This window comes from Chroicocephalus ridibundus, chromosome 5 (assembly GCF_963924245.1).
Source record: "Chroicocephalus ridibundus chromosome 5, bChrRid1.1, whole genome shotgun sequence".
Taxonomy (NCBI): Eukaryota; Metazoa; Chordata; class Aves; order Charadriiformes; family Laridae; genus Chroicocephalus; species Chroicocephalus ridibundus.
The window spans coordinates 45075639-45095572 of NC_086288.1; the positions used below are offsets into that span (position 1 = coordinate 45075639).

Sequence of the window (19934 nt, forward strand, 5' to 3'; positions counted from 1 at the left end):
GAAACATTCAAAGCCAGAAATCCTCCATTTGAATGTCTTCTGCTTGTTCTCTTAATATATTTTTTTATTATTATTCTCTTTACTGTTTCTTTCTGAACATGCATGTAGGAACATAGTAAGAACCCCCCCCCGTGGTATCACAATATGAAATAAAAAATATATATTCAGGAAGAGTAAGGCTTGTCTTGCATAATTTGTTTGTATTTTTTTTTGTTTTTAGGCCGAAGAAGCAGAACGAGAAGAACGGAAAAAAGTTGAGTCAAAAAGAGAGGAGGAAAGGCGGAAAGAAGAGGAGAGAATACGTCTCGAGGAAGAACGACAGGTGGGATTAATTGTATTTATAGATGGAAATTTTGAACCAGGTTTGTCTTTGAGATTGTTTCTATTAAGTTCTGTGATCAGCAGCACTCCCTTTTGCTTTTATTACTATTGCATACATCTTTTATTTGTTTCGGGTTTTTTTTTTCTCCCATTTTGTTTGAATTACAGTAATACTTAGTTATTTCAATTTTAGATCCCAGCTTTGTTCCCCTAAGTGCTTGGCAGAAGTGAAAACTGCTCCAAACATCAATATACACGTGTGGCAGCAAGCACCCACCCACGGTGGTTGAGTCTAGGGCAAAACGGAACACGGTCTCCTGGTAGTGGCTCTGCTACAGCTGTATGCCATCGTGACAGCTTGTTTGGTCAATTTGTTATGTTGACGAAAATAGCTGATAAAGTCGTCTGTTAGTTTGTCTGGGAGCTATTTAAGTGCAGGTATATGAAGGAAGGAGTTGTACCTAGTAGCGAGAGACATTCTGGGGGTTGCTTGCTTGGTGTCTGACAGGAAAAGTTTGATTATCACAGAATCATAGAATAACGTAGGTTGGAAGGGACCTCCGCAGACCATCTGGTCTATCCTCCTGCTCAAACCATGTCCAGTTAGAGCAGGTTGCTCAAGACCTTGACCAGCCCAGCTTTGAGTGTCTCTTAAGGAAGGAGATTTCATAACTTCACCGGGCCCCTGTTCCATTATGCTTATTTAAGCTGCCTGCCTGACAGCTGTAACCAGCAGGGCAGAAAGTGAAAGACATCATCAACCGATTTTACAACTGTTGTGTAAAATTATACAATTTTATTCTAATTATACAAATTTACATGTGCTTCACAATTAAAAATTTCTAAACTACGCATACAAATGTGTGAGTTAGCAGGAGTGACCCAGAAAAACAGGTACCATGCAATTGAAATGCTTTTGTTGAATACTTTCATCAGTGAGGGAGGCAAACTTATTTCAAGGCTGCTTTGTGTATTCTGGGCATCAGTGCTACTGGCTAAGAACTAGGAATGCGTTTCATGCTCTCTGGTGCTTGAGCGAGTTGTGTGGTAGCCTTGCAGTGTGCTTCTGGAGGCAAGGACCAAAGTGTTCTGCACAATCCTGTGCTTAATAATTGCCATCCCAGGGGAGCATAGCTCCCAGCTTTCTGTGTTAATTTTTTGGGATACTTAAATGTGCATGGAAATTTGTGTCTCTGGTTTGTAATGAGCAGATTTATTTTAATTTGTCCTAAGCACAGGTTGTGTAAGTGGGTTGTGTTGCTGATAACACTTAAAAAGAGGAAAAGACAATTTTTACTGTCCTCTGTTGGGGGCATGAAGGCAAGATAAAGCAATTAAAACACTATTTTTTTTTTTCCCCATACATTACACATGCAGGTTGTGTCCCTGAGGTCTTTTGTAGAACGTACATTTACCTTTATCTTCTGAACTCTCTGTTGTTTCCTCTTCACCAATAGAAGACTCCTGAATTTCAGAAACTTAAATGGATCAGAAGAATGTCAGTGCTACAACATCAGGATATGTAGCATGGTCCAAGACTTGTAAAAGCAACTTGGACAAACTTCCAGACCAGTTATTTCATAGCTGACCTTCTGAGAAAGGTGTAGAAATCTAGAAGTACCTGGTAGTGGTCAAAACATGAACCCTGAGACTGGATAACTGATCTCAGCTAGTCCAAGCCACTCCTGTGCTTAGCCAAGCTGTTTTGCAACAGCAGAGCTATCAGCCTTGGCTTCCTGTGGATCTGTGTCTACCGCTTTTCCCCTGCCCACACACTTCAGTAGCACCAGCTTCTGCCTTGTGGTCCCTCTGACCACTCTGCTTTTCTCCTAAGTATTGCCAATTTCTCCCACTCATATTTGCGGCTTGGAAAGAGGTAAGACAAGCTCTGGCTGCCTCTAAAGCACATGTCCATTGCCCATGCTTGCATGCCATGGAGCTTGGCATAGCAGATAACTCAGATGGCAGTTTTCCTCCAGTGGTGTTTTCTTTTAAGTGTTTTGTCTCCACCCAGTTACCTAATATTTTTTTTCTAAGATTCTGGGAATTCAATATCCTTGAAATCCTGAAGAGTTGGTTGTAATGAACCAAGTGGCTCCAGTAGTCTGGGGATAATTAGGAGGGCACGCTTGCTGACGCTAGCAGTGTTTAAATGTCACTTCCTTTAGAGGAGGCTAATGAACAGAATTTCAATTCCTTCCAGAGTGGTGCCAGCACGGCAGGTGAATTGCTAAGCAAATTGCAGTTGAGCTTGGTCGACCAGCTCAAAAGAAGTTGTAGCCCAGGACAAAGATCTTATCCTGTTGATTGCCTACAGGTTTCGCAGAGCAGCTGGCTAATCCAGACCAGTCAGGCATGGTTGAAAAGTTGAGTGGAAAATAAGGGTGAAATTCTAACTAGAGGTCTCTTCACACAGAAAGTGCTTATTAAAATATTTAACTTTATTTTTTTTAATCCATGTCTGTTCAATTTAGGGCTGAGTAACTTTTTTTGTTCGAATGAGGAAAACCCCCCCTTATTTTTTTTTTTTCTTTAATGGTCAGTATCCCTAGTAAAGGCTGCACTAATACACTTCCATCTCCATTTTACAGGGCTCAGTAAAAAAGAGGAATATAAACTAAGGTTTGGGGGGGGTGTATTTTATTTTTTAAACTTTGTGCTCAACAGTCCGAAGGAGTACTTAGTAGAATTTGGAAAATTTCTCAGGTGCCTGAATCTAGCTTGCTATTCACTTTAGGCAATAAATCGTTAGCTACTTAGATTCTTTAATTTCAGCCTTTTCTTGATTGGTTCGTTTGTTTGTTTTTCCCAGTAATCTGTATCGGGGCAGCAAGACAATGCACTGGGCTACATCACGAATGTTACTCTGCTACTAAGGGGAAAGTGTATTCAATATAATATTTTTGCTTGGGTCTAAGACAGGCTGATAATCCAGTAACAGCTGAACGTTTTGAGTGTGGATTGAAGTAAACGTGTCTGACAATATTTAATGTTCTTCCTCAAGTGGTTTTTAGTAATTTTAATTCTCTGTCTTCATCAGAGTCTTTAACAGGAAACAGAACGATTCAAGACTGGTACATGTTTAGGCTGTGTTGCTTGAGTTCCTGCTTCTGTCAGCAAAGAAAGCAGTATTATAGGGAGCATGATAATAACAAGACTTCAGTGTTTTAGTCTTGACTGGGTGATAGGAAGGGAAATGAATTTAATGAATAGATACTTGATTACTGTGTATGTAAGCATAGGCTGTCTTTATGATCATAACATCTTATCTTTCAAATCTTGTTATGGACTGATTGTGTGATGTAAAAGATACTGCCTCTCTCTTCTAGGCTGCTAATAAGCGATAAAGGGATCATTGGATTTATTGTGTTTTTATAGAATACATAGGAAAAAATGTCATTTATATGTTCCTCTAGGGAAAGGATTCTTCATTTCCACAAGTAACGTTTTATCACAACTAAGCCCTTGTGGACGACACATGTGATAATAGTATTCCGCCATATAAGTTAGGAGATGGAAAGGCAAAATTATAAAAGGTAGCTCAAGGAGTGGATTGATAGTCATGAGATAAAAGCCAGAGGGTAGCTGGTTGTATGATTTTTGGAGGCAGTTTGATTACTGATGTTTCTGTAGTTTGTATAATCCTATAAGGCACAAGAAATTTAAGTTTATCACTAAAATTTGTCTGAAGAATGTTACAGTTGTCAACTGCCTTTTTTTCCCCTTTGTTTTCCAGTACATCAGGGTATTTTTGCAGGTATAGTGACAGTGGCAAGTCTCCAAACAAGCGCAATCAGCTTTGTTGGCTAAATTTCAGTTGCGCCTTTTTTTCAGTCTCTCTCCCAAGAAATGCTACCAAAATTGTGCTGACTTCTGTGAACGTTGAGATTGGCTTTGCATAAAGGAGGGTCTCCTTTCAGCGTTGCAGCTACAGCCTTAAACTAATAGCTGAATCCTAGTCAACAGCAATGGGCGATTCCTGCGCCATTAAATACCATCTAAAAGTTAGTCAGATGATGAGGGAAGTCAAATAGATCAGGAGGATATAAAATCATGTTTCAGCATGCAGGTCTTCTAGAAATTCCCCAGTGTTGATCTTTGATAAAGTTACCGGGACTGTTAGCCCTTTCACACACACACCCCGCTCAAGTAGTTTAAGATTTGGACTCTAGTGGAAATAATGAATTCTTGAGTCAGATGAAAAACCCACTTTGTTTTATAGGCAAACTAATATCTCTCTCCAATTACTTTTGGGCAACTCTACACGGTGCTTCACTACAAGTGGGAACTCTGACTTCAAGGGAGTTATGGGGCTAAAATCTTGCATATACTTGAGAAAAATAACCCCCTGGTTCTATTTAAATGCATTTGTATGCACGTATAAATAAAATGTGGTTGCCCTTTGGCTCCAGTGTTGCAAACCAGATAATATATTTTTAAATTCAAGTTTCCTTTCCAGTGTTCTGGTGACCTGATTGGCTATGCATGTGATGAAGCTCCTTTATAATTGGCATTTGCTTCAGCTCTGCTTTACCCTGGGGATTTCCCTTTCACTCTTGGAGTTTTTTAGTGGTGAGATGGTTTACCAACTGCCACCTTATCAATGAGAGCGAACTTCCTCTGATGTTGCAAAACAGTGTCTTCATACAAAGCCTTGCAGATTGCTTGCACAAGAGCTTTTTTCTTTTTTTTTTTCCCTGTGCACAGGGATTTTTGTAGATTTTACTCCCTCAGCATAGCTTCACCATGCTAAGGAAGCTGCTCGTGCAGATGCAGGGCTCACAGCTATCACTATTCTATACTGAAATGCAGTGTTGAACCGGGTGTGTTGCCAGCAAATCCATTGTAGAGTGGGCTGCTCTGGAAACATAGCTTGATACCGTAGAGAAACTACGAGTCTTCCAATGAGCAAGCTTTTAACTGTTGTGAAACAAAAGGCCACAGCAGGAGTGGGGACTGATGTTTGTTCACTGTTACGTTAAAACGAGATCTGTATTGCTCAAGCACAGCAGTACCCAAAGTTTCTAAACTTGGGCCATTTCATTTAGGCTTTCAGTTTTGCATTTAAGCTCGTAAATAAAAATGGTCTGGATCTTAAGAGCTGTAGAAGTAGAGGATCGGCTAGTGATCCCAAGAGTCCTGTTAAAGCTTTTGAGAAATAAGACTCTAAGGTTTTGTCTCTTTGGTTTGATATTTGATCATGTGAGAATAGGCACCATGTTTTAAAATGTTGATTGTTGAATTATTTTATTATGTGTAGGATTATGTGAACGTCGAGATTTGATTGCTTCTCAGCAGAGCTTTTCATTATCTGTTTGGCATTTATAGCCACTATTCATACATAAACAGTGCATTTCTGGAGGCTGATGTAGACTACTAAGTAGTTTCAGTTTAAGCGTCAGCTTTCAAGTGTGTATACTTTCCTGAAAATTAATTTCTCATAAGAAAGTACAAGTTGAAAACCTTGCAGAGAACTCATTCTACTCTGATTTTGAGGGGATGAGCACTGGTAAGAACACTTATTCTGTCTTTCTAAAGGTATTTTTTTTATTTTGTGTCTAAACATTGGAGTAGTGGGGAGGAATCCTAGAAGTCCATCTGCTCTGTGCGAAATTATTTACTATAAAGTCCCTTTCCAATTCCTGCAGAACTTGCATGAATGGCACGAAAACTGAATGTTCTGCAAGGAGGGTTTCTTTGGTCCATGAACCTCAAAAGTATTTGGCATAGGAACCAATATGCTTTTCTTCATTGTGCGAGTTAAGGAAACAGCCACAAACAAGGATCAACTGGTATCAGGCTGAAGAGAGTCCAGTGTTTGGTCTACCTTCCACTTAGCGGTGAGATCCCTTCCACTTAGCAGTTGAATAAGCTGCCTGTGAATTATTTGTTTGTCAGCACGTTTATCTTTATCTGATTTGGAGGAGAGTTGGCACAGCACACAACTAGCAGTTTCCTCTCAGGGAGAGCTGCTTAGGCAAAGCTCTCAGAAAAGCTACTTACTCTATAGAGTTAATATCGCTTAGTCTCAGTGTCACCTTAAATGGGTTACTGCATTGAAAAGTAGAAACAGTAGTTCAGTATCTTCTCACTGGACAGTGTTGTAAGGGTCCTCACCCTTTGCTGAAAATAGTAATGCAGGATAAACCTTCAAAGGCTGTAATCTGTCAGCCAGCCACTGCAGTTACTCAAGCAGCATCCCAGGACTCCAAGAGTCAAGGCCTGCTTCCAGCTGTAAGCGTAAAAGAGTTAAGTTGCTATGGGTTTCACCTGGTAAAAGGCTGGGCTCTTGCGCAGTTGGCACAATTAATATTTCTGATGTCATGGAAATAATCATTGTGATCAAGGTAAGAGGCAAACAGAAGGTAATGATCTGAAAGGAGCCTCACAGCAAATCCAGGTCCTCAGCAGGCAGGCGAGACGGAGGGAGCCTGGAGATCAGTGGAAGGACTGGGACTGGGTGCAGTGGGAAGTCAGTGCTGACCAGGTTCAGTATAGGAAGGGGTAAGGGTGTTGGAAAATGTCTGCCAGAGTGCTGGAGATCCACAGACTTCATGGGGTTCTGGAAGCTTGTAGGTCTCTGCTATGCAAGGTGGCACATGAGACTCATAGCAGGCATGTCATGGAAGACTCAATCAATCAGTAATAATGTGAACATTTTGTCAGAAAAGGGAGAGAAAGAGGAAAGGTTTGAGTGATTAATTTTTTATTTTCATTTTTTTCCCAATAAAGACATGATTAGGGTGAGAGAGTTTGTGCTTCGCATGCGTGAACTGATCAAAAAGAAATGTTTACACTGTAGCAAGCCCCCTGTTTGGGTAGCATTTAGGTTTGCTTCTCTCCTCACCCACCTGCTTCAAAAACTAAAAAAAAAAAAAAAAAAAAAAAAGAAGGCAAGCAGCTGAAGGTGAGCATCTGCAGTTAGCAAATTTCCATGATGCTGGGATTTCCCCACCACCCCACCCATTGAAGGGAGGTGGCCCAGCTATTATCTCTTTTCTGAGCCGCATGCTTTACCACTTAACTCCACAGCAGTTAATGAGATCAGGATGGGGAGAGGCCAAGAAACCTGACTGACAAAGATATGGGTTTTTTTAAATTTATATTTGAGCTGAGTGCCCCCTGTATGACTTGCATGAAGCAAGTACTGGTCTCTGTTTCATTAGTAGACCCTGGGGTGCTGCGAGTGTTTCCGTGTGTGGGTTATGTGTACAGATAGACTGGTTTTTGTGGGAATGCAACCTGCCTAAATTTGACCCTGCACCTACCATGGTACTGCTGCATGACTTGGACACGTGAAAGAAGAATGCTGGCATGATGGTGAAAAAAATAGCAGAGAGTAAGTGTTAACAGACAGCCTGATTTTGCCAGAGTTCCCCCTGCTCACCTTCCACTGCTGTTGCTGGTTGCTTCTCCCAGTGCAGTTGTGCAAAAACATCTCTCCTCTTGGCTTTGAACCAGTTTACAGTTTGGCTAAATCTTTCTTTTTCTACAGATTTAATCATAGGTGAATTTAGGCAGTAAAGCATGTGAGACTGTGCAGGAAGTGGCTGGGATTTTTATTTATTAGATGAAAAAGCTTCTGGAAATACTTAGTGTTATGGAGGAAGCTACAACTACCAGGAAACATGAGGCTCTGAGGCTGACACGCTTTATCTACCAAAGCACTGGCTCAGACCACCTGGAAATGCTCTGTTGATCACAGCATCAAAATTTAGGATCTGGAAAATAAACTCATGTTGGCTTTTAAAGAGACCGCAAAAGAGGGACTGGTAGATGAGTGCTTTGCACTCAGAGCAGCTGAGAAAAACACAGCAGAGGTGCTTTTCTGCATGTGTTGGAAATGGAAGTACTGTTAGTAACGTGCTCGTATGCTTTAATAAAATTGAAGGTACTGTTCTTCAAGTAGGTAAGGAAGACTTGTTCAATTTGTTGTTAGACTTTCTAGAAACACGAAAATACTTCTTATTTATTGTTGCTCAGTTGTAAGTGGGACACTGTCTTCCAATTTTTTTTTTTTTTTTTTTTTTGTAGACCTGTCTAGAAATTTCCCAAAGAAATTTTCAGGTTTTGTGATTTTTTTTTTTAAATTTTTTTTTCTCCTTCATTTCAAATCCTTTTGAATTACACCTCTGTAATAGGCCAGGGGAAGAACCTTATTCTTGTATTTCCAGGATCAAGATTAAATTTAATGCACTTACAAGAAAAGAAAATTTCCTGTCACTTCCAAATGAAATATGGTTATGTTGTTCTTGGCACCTGTAGCGCTTATAAGGAAAAAAAATCTACTGTTGGACTTTTGCTAATAATCATTACGGTGATGAATGACCCAGAAAATGGTCTTGTTTTGTCTCAAGAGCTTCCTCAGATCAGTAGTTTTTCATGAGATAGCAGTTAAAAAAATGGTTTTGATTTTGCACATACAGTAAGATCGTTTCAGTCCTGTTTTTCTTATACTTGTATGTTGATAGCATTCCTTCTCATGACTTTCTGGGAGTTTGATTAAACGCAGTTGGGAGCAAATACACTTTCTTTTCGGTTTTTGTTGAAGGACAACCCTCCCATCCCTGTTTCTGGTATCTTGCTGATTTTGGCGTTACATATGGCCTTTTTAATATGGACATTTTTTAATATGGACATTTTTCAATATACTTAATTACCTGTTCCTGTCTCTTCCTGTTTTAATGGATTAAGTGTTTGCTTTCCAGCCATTTAAGGAAGTAATTACCATATTAGTGTCAAAGATGTAGGATGGCAAGCATTTAGACATCAATATAATTGTTCTTTGAGAGATCAATTCCTTGTTAATAGTAAAGGAATGTCCAGAGACTGTCACTGAAATTTGAAGGACTCATCTCTCTAAGTTTTAATCAAGCCTTTGCAATGTGATAGCAACCAGAGGCCAGTCAAATTGGAATCTCGTTGTACCAGGTGCTGTACGAACAAAAATTTCTCTGGAAGAAACCATTGTGTAAGGAAACATTTTTCTTCTGTGTGAAGCTACATGTATAAAGTGTTTTGTAGAAGAACAAAACAAATTTTAAAAGAAAATCATGGAAAGCTGCAAATTGATGAGCTACGGGTAAAAACCTTTTCTAATTTGAAACATTTTTTAAGTAATCTATCACATTCCAAAACTTTTAATCACAGTTTTGCTGTGTGAATGTGTGACTATTCTACATTACCTAGAATGCATCACCATTTCACTGATGTTGGGCTTAGAGTTTTCTGGGTCGACATTATTTTATTTGTTTGTTTATTTTTAAGACTTTAACATTTCTTTCAGGGTAGGGAACTGAAAGTATTTTTATTGCAAATAACTAAAAAAAGAGCCTGTATGTATGGTTAACAATCAAACATGTAAATAAAACCCTTTTTTAATACAATCATACCTTGTTTCCTATGCCTAAAATGCTTTATACTATTCTTTACATTCCATGTAGACGTAGTTTTCTTATATGTCATAAGAAAAAGATTTTACTTGAAATTTTTACGGGACGGCTTCTTATACACAGATGGACACCAGTGTAACTCCTATATTCTTCGTGATAGCTCCTAATTTATACTAGTGCATGTCAGAGCAGAATTGGGGCCAGTTACTGAAAATGTGGATATTGCATCAAAGTACAGTTAGGGGCAGGGACTTCCTGTCACGGGATCTCCAGAAGAAACATATTCATGCAAATTAAGAAAGCAGGTTGCTATATAAGAGTGGTTTTCTCCCCTTTGTCAGATCTGTTAAGAACCAGCCTAGGTGTATTGTGTGCAAGCTTATACTACCATGCGAGATGGTTACTACATTAAGAGTGGCTTGTGAAATAAATGATACCATCATCAGAGAACTTAGACTCATTTTAGAAACTTTTTATCTGCTCTCTGTCCTAGTAAAACCAGACTGCAGATAAAGAAGATGCTACTTAAAACTAAATCTGATTTGGGGAGGAGCAAACTGACCACTTGTCATCTTTTCTGTCCAGGAAGAGGAAAAAAGGAAGGCAAAGGAAGAAGAGGAGAAGAGGGAGTATGAAGAGTACCTGAAGCTGAAGGAGAGCTTTGTAGTTGAAGAGGAAGGGGTTGAAGAATCAATGACAGAGGAAGAGGTATGTATGTGAGGCTGTTAATGCAGTTTCCTTTATCTTTGTTAGGCTTGGGTCACCCTTACTACATTCTGTCTCGTGTAAAATGAACTTGAAATTAGGAGTCAGCCAAGTGTTTTTGCTTGTAAAAGCTAAATTGTGTATATGGCACATGTTAACCTGGAGTATTTCCTGGGGAATGCTGCAGTCCCTAATTCCAGACTCGTACAAATTAGTTTAGAGTAGTAAGGCAAATGCGTATCACTAGAAATGAGTTCTGTCCTCCCTTAATGTAAGGACTGAAATAAAACTCATCCTGGAAGTCAGATACTCTTTTACTGTCGTCAGCTCTGCCCAACCTACATACAGTGGGGCAAATGAAAGCAAGGCTAAATATGGAGGTTGGTAATGCTCACGTATCTTGGGAGGAATTGCTTGGGTTTGGTTTTATTTTCTAGACCAATGGAGCTGCTGTGAAATCAAATGAAAAGCCAAGCTCTTGTCTTAAAAGACTTATTTTAGGAGTATTCACAGGAGACAACCTAGATGCTTGTGGGTTGTACGCTGGAAAACTGTGCATTCAGTGTCACAAATGATTGCTATGTTGATAGTATTTCAAACTCTGCATAACATTCTAGCATGCTCCTCCTGCAGCTGCCTGCAGACGCGCTGCTGGGGATGGTGGTTGAAATGTGATACTTGACATGATACCACAGCAAACTTGAAAAAGTTCCACTGTTGTGGGACGCGGTGTTCTTATTCTGTCTGCTGTGAAAACCTGTTAGGCTAACTCTAATTGCTATCAAATGCTGAAATTGCTCTTGGATTGTAGCTGCCAAATTTGAGCTGTCCAGTGCATTTCATAAGTACTTTTTTTTCAGGGCCATGCATGCATTTGCCTCTCTGCTAAAGTAACCCTGATGAATTGAATGGATTTGCCTTTAGTGTGCCTGAGAGTGGCTTTGGGCTGAGGAGCTTGTAATGAGTTAATACTGCCTGACATTAGTTACAAGTTCTCACTATGGACCCCCTTTCTTTAAGAGAAATTCCTCCATCGTTCTGGGATTAACACCAAGAGAAGCTGTATCTGGTGATGGGGAATTTCCTAAGATGCAGAGAACAGCAAAATGCATAGTCTGTTGAAAGTCCTTTCAAAAATGTGCGCCCGTCCTGTTAGAAGATCAGATTTTAGCAAAAATATTAAATTGTTCTACTTTAGGCTCCTTTTAAAGCTAGAATGTGTTTGTTGTCTGTGTTCCTACAGCTGCCTGTCAAGGAGAAGTTAATCTTTCTATATGTGGGAACAGAGAGGGTGTTCCTCACTCAGAAGAGCTGGCAGGCAGTTGATGATGCCTGGGTCGCGGTATGAGATATCTTTGGTAGGGATGGGGAGATAGTACTATAATAGTAGGTGATTTGAAAGTCATCTTCAGAAGCAATCACAGGTACTTAGTTATTTGGGGACACCAGCCTTACAGAAATGGCAAGCCACCCTTCTGCCTTGTGGTGGATAATGTATTGAAGTGTTTTAGTATCCTTTTACAATAGCTGAGTCTACATTGTGTTGTTGAGGCTAGCATGTTGAAACTCATGATGAAAATTAAGGTCCTGAGACCAGACCTAAGCAGTTAATTATGGTTGATTGATTTCCAGGGTTGCAGAGTAACTTGATCCTCCTGTTAACTTAAATGCGCATTGTTTGCATTGCCTTTGAAAATTGAGCCGCATATATTGAAATGCCGGATTTCAGGTGCATAGCTTTGAAAACGGCTTGAGCTTCCACGTGTTGTGCAGCTGTGTGCTACACTTTACCATCTGCATGAGCTGTCTCTTGAACCACTCTGTACAAAATGTCCTTGGTGTGTATATGTAACTTAATTCATGATGCACAAATGCACACAGATGTGGTTATTTCAAGGTATGTATGATGTGAAGAATAAAAGATTCAAAGATTTTCTTTCAGAAGACACTTAAACACAGATTGTACTTTAGCCATATCCTGTCTTAGAAAATACCTATCATAAATTCCTAGCTAAGATTACATCTTTATTTTTTTTTTTCCAGTTCAAAAATCTCCTTTGGGGGGTGTGTGCGTGTGTTTAAAACTTCAGAATTATGCAAGCTAAACACTTTTATAATATTTGTAGTCAGCAAGTTTGCAATGCATTTAATATTCATGTGTTTAAAATAACAATTGTTTTCCTTGCTGTATCCAGTCTCGCAGCTTTCTAATGGAATTTCTCGAATACGTTAAGGTAAGCTACCATTGGTCTTTCTCCTCCTTCCATACTTGTTAGATTGTTTAAAATACCTTTTTCAAAGAGACAAGTTGCAGAAAGAAGGGAAATTTTTACTTCCTCTTTGATTTACTTAAATATTCAACAAGTAACAAAAGTGATACCTTAGATATAGTCTGCATTATTTACTTAACCATGCATGAGCATGTCATCATTGTTAAAACCATTTGCAGTTATAGCTGTGACTTGGCTTTTTGGGGCAGGATTGTAGCTCTTAACCTTCTCTCATAGGGACAGGCGTTACAAACTCTGCACCTTGTGGATCACACTCAGAGTTTGAGCAGCAATGTTTGCTGTTGACTGGGACTTGGGACATCCAGGCTTTTTGTTTGTGAACAGCAGCTACTGATTTAGAAAACAGTCTCTACATCTTGTCTTAGCATGAATGAGAATTGCCGTACCAGCATGTGGCCTGCCATGCAGGATGTGTTTGTGTCTGCAATGCTGGCATTGTAAAGGTCAATCCAACTTTTCATGTGATTTCTTGTTTTTATCCATGTAATTTGCAATGCTGTCTTAATGTTTGGAAGGAATATTTAATGAGAAGATCACTTGTTAGCCTCCCTTTCATCATATTTTATGGCTGGTTATTTAAAACCTGTGGTGTGTTCATGAGGATTTCCACTTCTGATCTGTAAAGACAAATGCTTCTTTCTCCACTATTGGTATATCAAAGGCCAAATGCATTTTCCTACTCTTACTCTGACAATGTTATGCAAATCTTTTGTCCTAATGAATCCCTTTCTTCCCTTACTGGAAACTGGACTCTTATCTGACAACGTATGGCATGTATGTGAAAGACTTCATTAGTAAGCAAATCACTTGTATACTTTGTGAAGTCCTAATCACTTTGTTAATTCAGAATCTCACACCCTGGGCCAGTTTTGCATGTCCATTACCCCAGCAAAACCCCGGAATTACAAGCAGATTTGTCTCATAGGAAACTCCGCTCAAGAAATTAATTTGAGCGATTGCTGTGCAAGTCTGAACAATGGCTGGATCATTCTAGAGTCCCTGCAAAGCTACAGTGCAAGCAGCTTTTGCTGTGCTGCTCTCTCCCTCCTGAGTCACTGGCACTTTTAGTGGTGTATCCCATTGCTGTCAGGCCACAGATGAGAGAGAAGCTGCTAGGTTTGCATCTCAAGTGCTTTCTGATCAACATGATCTTGGGGTAATTTGGAAATGTCTAAGCTAGTAGCACTTGGAGTTAGGACTTGCCTTCGTTGCTGCAGCCCAAATGAAAATAGCCCCTGTTCAGTAACCAAGTCCACAGCATAAGCCAGTCCGCTTTGATCAGAAGCAGCACCAAAAGCAGATGGGACAGCTGAGAATAGATTGGAAAAGCTATAGGTAACATGTTTAAAGAGCCTAAGTAAAACCATGGAGTGACAATGAGCCTTCAGATGGCACATTTCGTTTTGCAGCCGTGCAGCAATTTCAGTATTCTGTATTCCACAGAAGCTGGAGAGATTCCTTTGAAAGGGAGGGGAACTTTGAAATGGCCGTGTCTGTTAAGACCACCCTCTGCTTCAGTTACTAACTGTGGAAATGGACTACATGCTACGGTGTGATCCCAGTTCACCCATTCACATATAATGCTTTCAAGATGCTGCCAAGCTGTGGATTAAGGAAAATGTGCTGTTCTTTATTGATAAACAAGCTGCCCTAGGATAACAGTAGGTGGAGCAGTAGGATATTTCAATGTCCCTTGGGATCTTTCACTAAAACTGGGAGGGTTTCCAAGGGATAACACAGTGGGGTCTGATTCTGCACATTGCCCTGGTGGTTGTGATGGGTGGAACATATTAGTCACAAACTCTCAGTTCAGTGTTTAAGCACATATGTATAGTTTTATATTAGTCACTTCTACTTGACGTCAGAGAAATTAAGCACAGGCTGAAAACCTAATTCGGAAGTGCTTTAACACCTGATTTCCTATGTAGAGATGAGTTGCAGAACTGGAGCATTGCTTTCTTTTACAAGTTTTAGAGGTTTGGTTTTTTAATCTTGAAAGTATGCTTAATATATAACTTATGTATTGCCCTCATCTTCTGTTCTATTCACAGAAACTGTTGACTTATATCAAGAGGCAGTGCTAAGCTGCTAGTAGTTGTCTGAAGAATGTGTAAATTAAAAGACCAATTGGCATTTTAAAAAAAAAAATTTAGCTCTTCTGTTAATAACTTATTTACTGGTATAACTGGCTGGACGTAGCTTACCCCATGCTTGCTTCCTTCCTAAGGGTGTTTGAAATAACACGCAGCCTCTTTTCTCCAGTCTGCCATGTGGGATTGTTTTAAATGGGACTTTCCTTAAAGGCAGCAAAAGGATTGATGCCCCCCAGTTCTGCTTTTCTGAAAGCTGAGCACCCCCTTCCTTTGGGGGTTTCATAGTAGCCCCGCAACCAGTTTAACCCATCGGCTGCAACCAGTTTAACCCATCGGCTGCAACGTCACCACTTTACAGCTCAGGCTGTGGCATTGTCTCTGCTGCAGTTGCCATCCTGTGTGTTTGTTTCTTACAGTGGCCAGTCCTGAAGTTACAGACTCGACTGCTCTGCTCTCAGAGGAGCAGAATAACCAGTTCTTAATGGCAGCTTTACGGTTTTACTTAGCAGTGCTGTAGCTGCACAACACGCCTTACAAACCGGCTCTGTGGGCTCTCTGAGCACTTCAGAAAAAACTTAATAATGAAGTGGGCAGAGGTTAAAGAGTGGCTGAGCAGTTCCCTTGCTGTGGAGCACTAGCTCTGTTGGCCCAAGGAAAATAGGAGACTGCACTTTGTCCATCACACTGTTCTCACCTGGCTTGACAGTGTATCGTTGAATGCATCTGAATTACAGCCAGTGAATTGAAACAGCAAACTACATTTGAAAGGGATAGCAAAGGACTCAGAGGCTTTACCCCTTCTTGTTTTTTCTTTAAGAAGAATGATGCTTACAAGATAACAAAAAAAAAAAATCCTACTCACCTTAATCCTGGGAATTCTTGCTCTCTTTAATCCCTTGCTGAGGACAGCAGCAGAACCGTACCTAAAATTAAATGAATTAAGTAAAGCGTAAATGTGTATATGTTGCTCAATGAAAGTTAAGCCTGTCTCTAAAAGGTGAAGCATGTGGTGAAGTGTTTTGCTGGCTTGGGACCTCACAATGTCGTTATATTTCAGAGCGTGGGGGGAGTGCATCCGAATTCCACCCCACCTTCTGGGATCTTATTCACAGCAGGACCTATCTTGAAAAGCTCCCAGTAAACATGGTCATTGAGTGTGAATATCTTTAAATGAAGGTTTAAACCCTGTTTTTCTTGTTCGTGTGGCTTTGCACCCCCCACCCCCATGCTTTTAAAAGAAGATGTGATGAATCTTGGCAGTTCCCAGCTCTGAGAACTGAATTCCATGGACTGGTTCCAATTCCATGCGTTCAGTCCATGGTATTCAGTTCTCTAGCTTGGCTGCATCAAACTTCACAACTCCTAAGTCTGTGTCTGGCTTTTTTTTTGTCTGATTTTATTAATGAAAAAGATTCATCTTTTTCAGCCTCTTTATTTCTTCGGTGTCCTTCCAGTATACTCTCAAGATCAGGATCAAATGCATTTATCATTTGAAGTACTGCATCTGATAATGTCAATGTAGCTCTTGTGGCCGTACACATATGGCTCTTAGAAATGCAGTCCAGAATGTTTTCAAAAATGTTATATTTTCCAGGCTCCTAAAAACAGTGCATCGTCTTACCACATCTAAACAGATGAGTTGCTAAAACTTTTTCAGATAAGAAACCAGGAATCAAGTAGCTCCAGACAAGTGCACCAGGTGTTTCTCTGTAATTCTCTGGAGCTACAGAGAAGCATAAAGCCAGATGTGAGCAGTGGTGACTGCGTCCTGACTGAGAGTGGCTGCAGTAAGATTCTCTATCAAAAGCAAAGTGAAAATTTGCAGTTTCTGCTTCTGCCTTTATTTTCAGAGGTGATGGTGCTGCCTGCACAGGAGTGTGCTAGCAGTACGCTTCCAACACTGACAATTTTAATCAGGTGTTCACTTGCTTAGGAAGATTATTATGGCATTAATACACATGACATTAGTAAAACAGACTAAAGCACTTAATGCTGCCAGCCTTGTCTGGATTTTTACGTTTGCGCTGATATATACTAGTGATCGTTTTAAAATGTACTTTGAAACATCTCTCAAACAAAAAGAGATCTTGCTAAAGCATACTGGATATTAAAGGTAGCAGTTGAGAAACTCAGGTGGCAGGGAAAACCAAGCCACGGCTGTTTATTGTGCTCGTGCTCATCCTGTCCTCCTAACGTAAGAAAAGGTTCAGGATGAACACTGGCAAATGTATTTGAGTCTTCACCTAAGTGGGTCAGAGCATTAGTCTTTCCACAGAGCAAGTGGTTTAAGTAACTTAAGGTAGAGTTTTTTGTCAGAGAAAAGTGCTTACTAGAAGTTAGTCAGAATGACAGGTTCTACTTTGTCTATTAAATGCATTTTTTTATTTGAAAGGACAAGAAATATGCTAAACTTCTAATTCATCAGCTGCATTTAACTCTCTTTTGTTTCTGTAGAAAACAAAGGTAATCCAGCTGGAGGACTTGGCTTCACACTTCGGTTTAAGAACACAGGTAAGTACTAACTTTTTGAGGTGCAAGTACAAGCAATGAATTTAAAAGGACAGGAGAGAAAGTGGGTAAATAAGGGTAACATCTATGCAAGTATCTCAACATTACTGAAAATGCTTGGATTTTGGTGAAGATCAGCAAAGTCAGCCCTAAAAATGTGGCCATTCATCAAAGTGCCAGCCAGCCAGTGAAGGATTGTGGTTTACAAGATTGTTTCAGTGAAAAGTGCTGTTTTCCTCTTGCATGGCTGCCTGTTGGTTAATGGGTCCTGTAGTATTTGCAAATCCTAGTAATACAGCAGTTCAGCATACTTGGGAATCAAAAACAGAGCTAGTAGCAAAATCAGACACTGCCCACATAATTGGGCAATATTGTTATGTTTGCAAACAATCGATAGATGAGGTGTTTTCCTCCAATTGCTTGTGTGTTTTTAGAACATTTAAGGGGTGCAGTACTTAGGAAAATTATCCCTCTCAGCCCTATATAAGCGTGTGAAAGTGAGCTCATGGTGTGATATCCGTCCTTTTTCTGTTCTTTAAACATTCTGTGTTTTGACTCTGAAGAATAGTTGTGGCTTGGTTTATTTTAATTTGAGCACACTTGACATGTATTTCTAAGTGACCATTGTTTTCTGTTGTTTTGTACCTAATCTGATCTTGGGGTGCCCCTTCACAGTAACTTACACTGCTGTAAGTCCAGGCTGCTGTGCTCCTGCCTCCCTCTTAAACCAGAACTTCATTTAAGCATGCAGTGGGTCAGTTAAGGGAATTTATCTGGTTGAAATCTAAACTATAATTTGCTTCTGCAGTCACGTAAATAGAAGAAAGGGGGAGAGGCAGAACTTTGGAAACCAAGGCTTAGATACTAGCTTAAGGTGTACTGGAACTGCATGCTTGGAGTAACTAAGGGTTAACCCAGCAACAAATTCAGCAAGTTGTTCTTTGGATTGGTAGAAGAGATTTCCTCTTAAATGTAGCGTGAAAAAAAAAATACATAAAAAGCTCTGGAATGTATTATGTGTAGCCAGGTTTTTGGAGACACACCTCAGTGTACTTCATGGAACTTGCGTGTTGCATTGGCACTGTACAGCCTTTTCCTGGGAAGATATGTATAACCACCCCCCTTCTGTAGAACTAACAGCTAACGTAGCGATTAAAGTCTCTTTTGGGGATAGGGAAGTTATTTGAACACCCCAAAATGCAGAAGCTGGCTTCATCCTTCTAAGACCGAAAGGCTTACTGTGTCTGTCTGTGTGGAAATACTGATGTATATCCTTCGCTGAAGTCTTTAGCACTGAGGAATTAAATGTAAGCCTCCCTCTGGAGTTTGTCTGAACACGTGAAATGTTTTTTGCTTTCCTCTTGATCAGTTTGTTATTCCTTTTTCCCTTCTGAACAGGATGTAATTAACAGAATCCAGGACCTGATGGCAGATGGCACTCTAACAGGTGACAGCCAAAACTTAAAGGGGACTTTATTTTAGCTGGTGAATAGGTGGTGCAGAGAATGCCTTAATTATGGTAGAGAGAGACTTCCAGTGTAATTTTTGTTTTAAACTGTAGAAGATCCTAGTAGGACTTGATAAATAGATATTTTTATTATCCCTGCTTCAGCTGGCATGAAACTACTGTTTAAAGCACTATAGGATGTGATTGCTCCTATGATCCATTATACAGAGGTGGGGGTGAATGGCCCCAGCAGTTCAGGAACCAGCACAAGGTCCTGTGTGTTGTTTGAGCCCTGCTGAAGGCCTTTAGGAGTTCCCGAGCAGCCAGAAGACATCACAAATGATGTCTTTGAAATCTGAATTTGAAAGAATCGCTTGGATGTTTTGGGGTACTTTGCAAGTCTGTTTTAAAGGTGCTGTGGCTAAAGCCAATAGCAGGGTACAGCACACTGTGGGAGAAGCAAACATCCCAGGGCACTCCACGATGCTGTAGTAAGTGAAGTGCTTGTTCCTAGCCATGTACCCACGCAATCAGAGTTGGACTGTAAGCAGAGACTGAGCACATGGGGAGCTCCCTGTCTGAACAAGTCTGTTTTATTGCTGGGCAGTCTTTTTCTTTCCATGGACTAAGTAGGTGAAGGTGCCAATGCAAACATTTACTGACCTGATACTGTGGTCATGTCTGGGAAATGACTGTCTTGGTGGGTATGTGTGGATACCCATTCGAGTGACCTAAAAGCGGTCTGAATCAAAGCATAAGGATATGTACTGTCGTGGATGTTTCCGTCGCCTAAAAAGCATGCCAGTGAGGCTCTCTGCCATGCATTTGATCCTGTAGTGTGTTAAGAACAGAGAGGTCTATTCTCGCTCTTGATGGAGCAACTGGAATATGGAAACTGAGCTTCATTCCCTTTTAGAGGGTAAGTTGGAATGGCTGAGCTGGGCCCCACAGGGTCTCTGAATCACCTCCTGGGCCCTCTTGCTGCTCTGCCTTTCTCCACCGGCTGCGTGGGCCCAGAACATCAGCACCGAAACTGTATACCTGATGTAGCTGCTGAAGTACCACCAGCTAGCTGCATAAAGTGAAAGGAACCTGTTACTTTGCTGAACAAAATTAGTCTTACCAAGGCACTCAGCTATCATCATAGCCCTGTTCAAAGTCCCAACAGCAGAGAGGA

The 19934-nt window shown here is 40.4% G+C and overlaps 1 protein-coding gene across 1 annotated transcript in view; it reads left to right on the forward strand.

The window, feature by feature from the left end:
* Positions 1 to 19934, forward strand: part of DDRGK1 (DDRGK domain containing 1) — a 39426-nt gene that overhangs the window by 17722 nt on the left and 1770 nt on the right. Inside the window, exons 4-8 of the mRNA XM_063336095.1 lie at positions 221 to 322; positions 10299 to 10421; positions 12614 to 12652; positions 17257 to 17313; positions 18709 to 18757. Of these exons, the coding sequence (XP_063192165.1) occupies positions 221 to 322; positions 10299 to 10421; positions 12614 to 12652; positions 17257 to 17313; positions 18709 to 18757 (370 nt within the window). The remainder of the gene's footprint in view (positions 1 to 220; positions 323 to 10298; positions 10422 to 12613; positions 12653 to 17256; positions 17314 to 18708; positions 18758 to 19934) is intronic.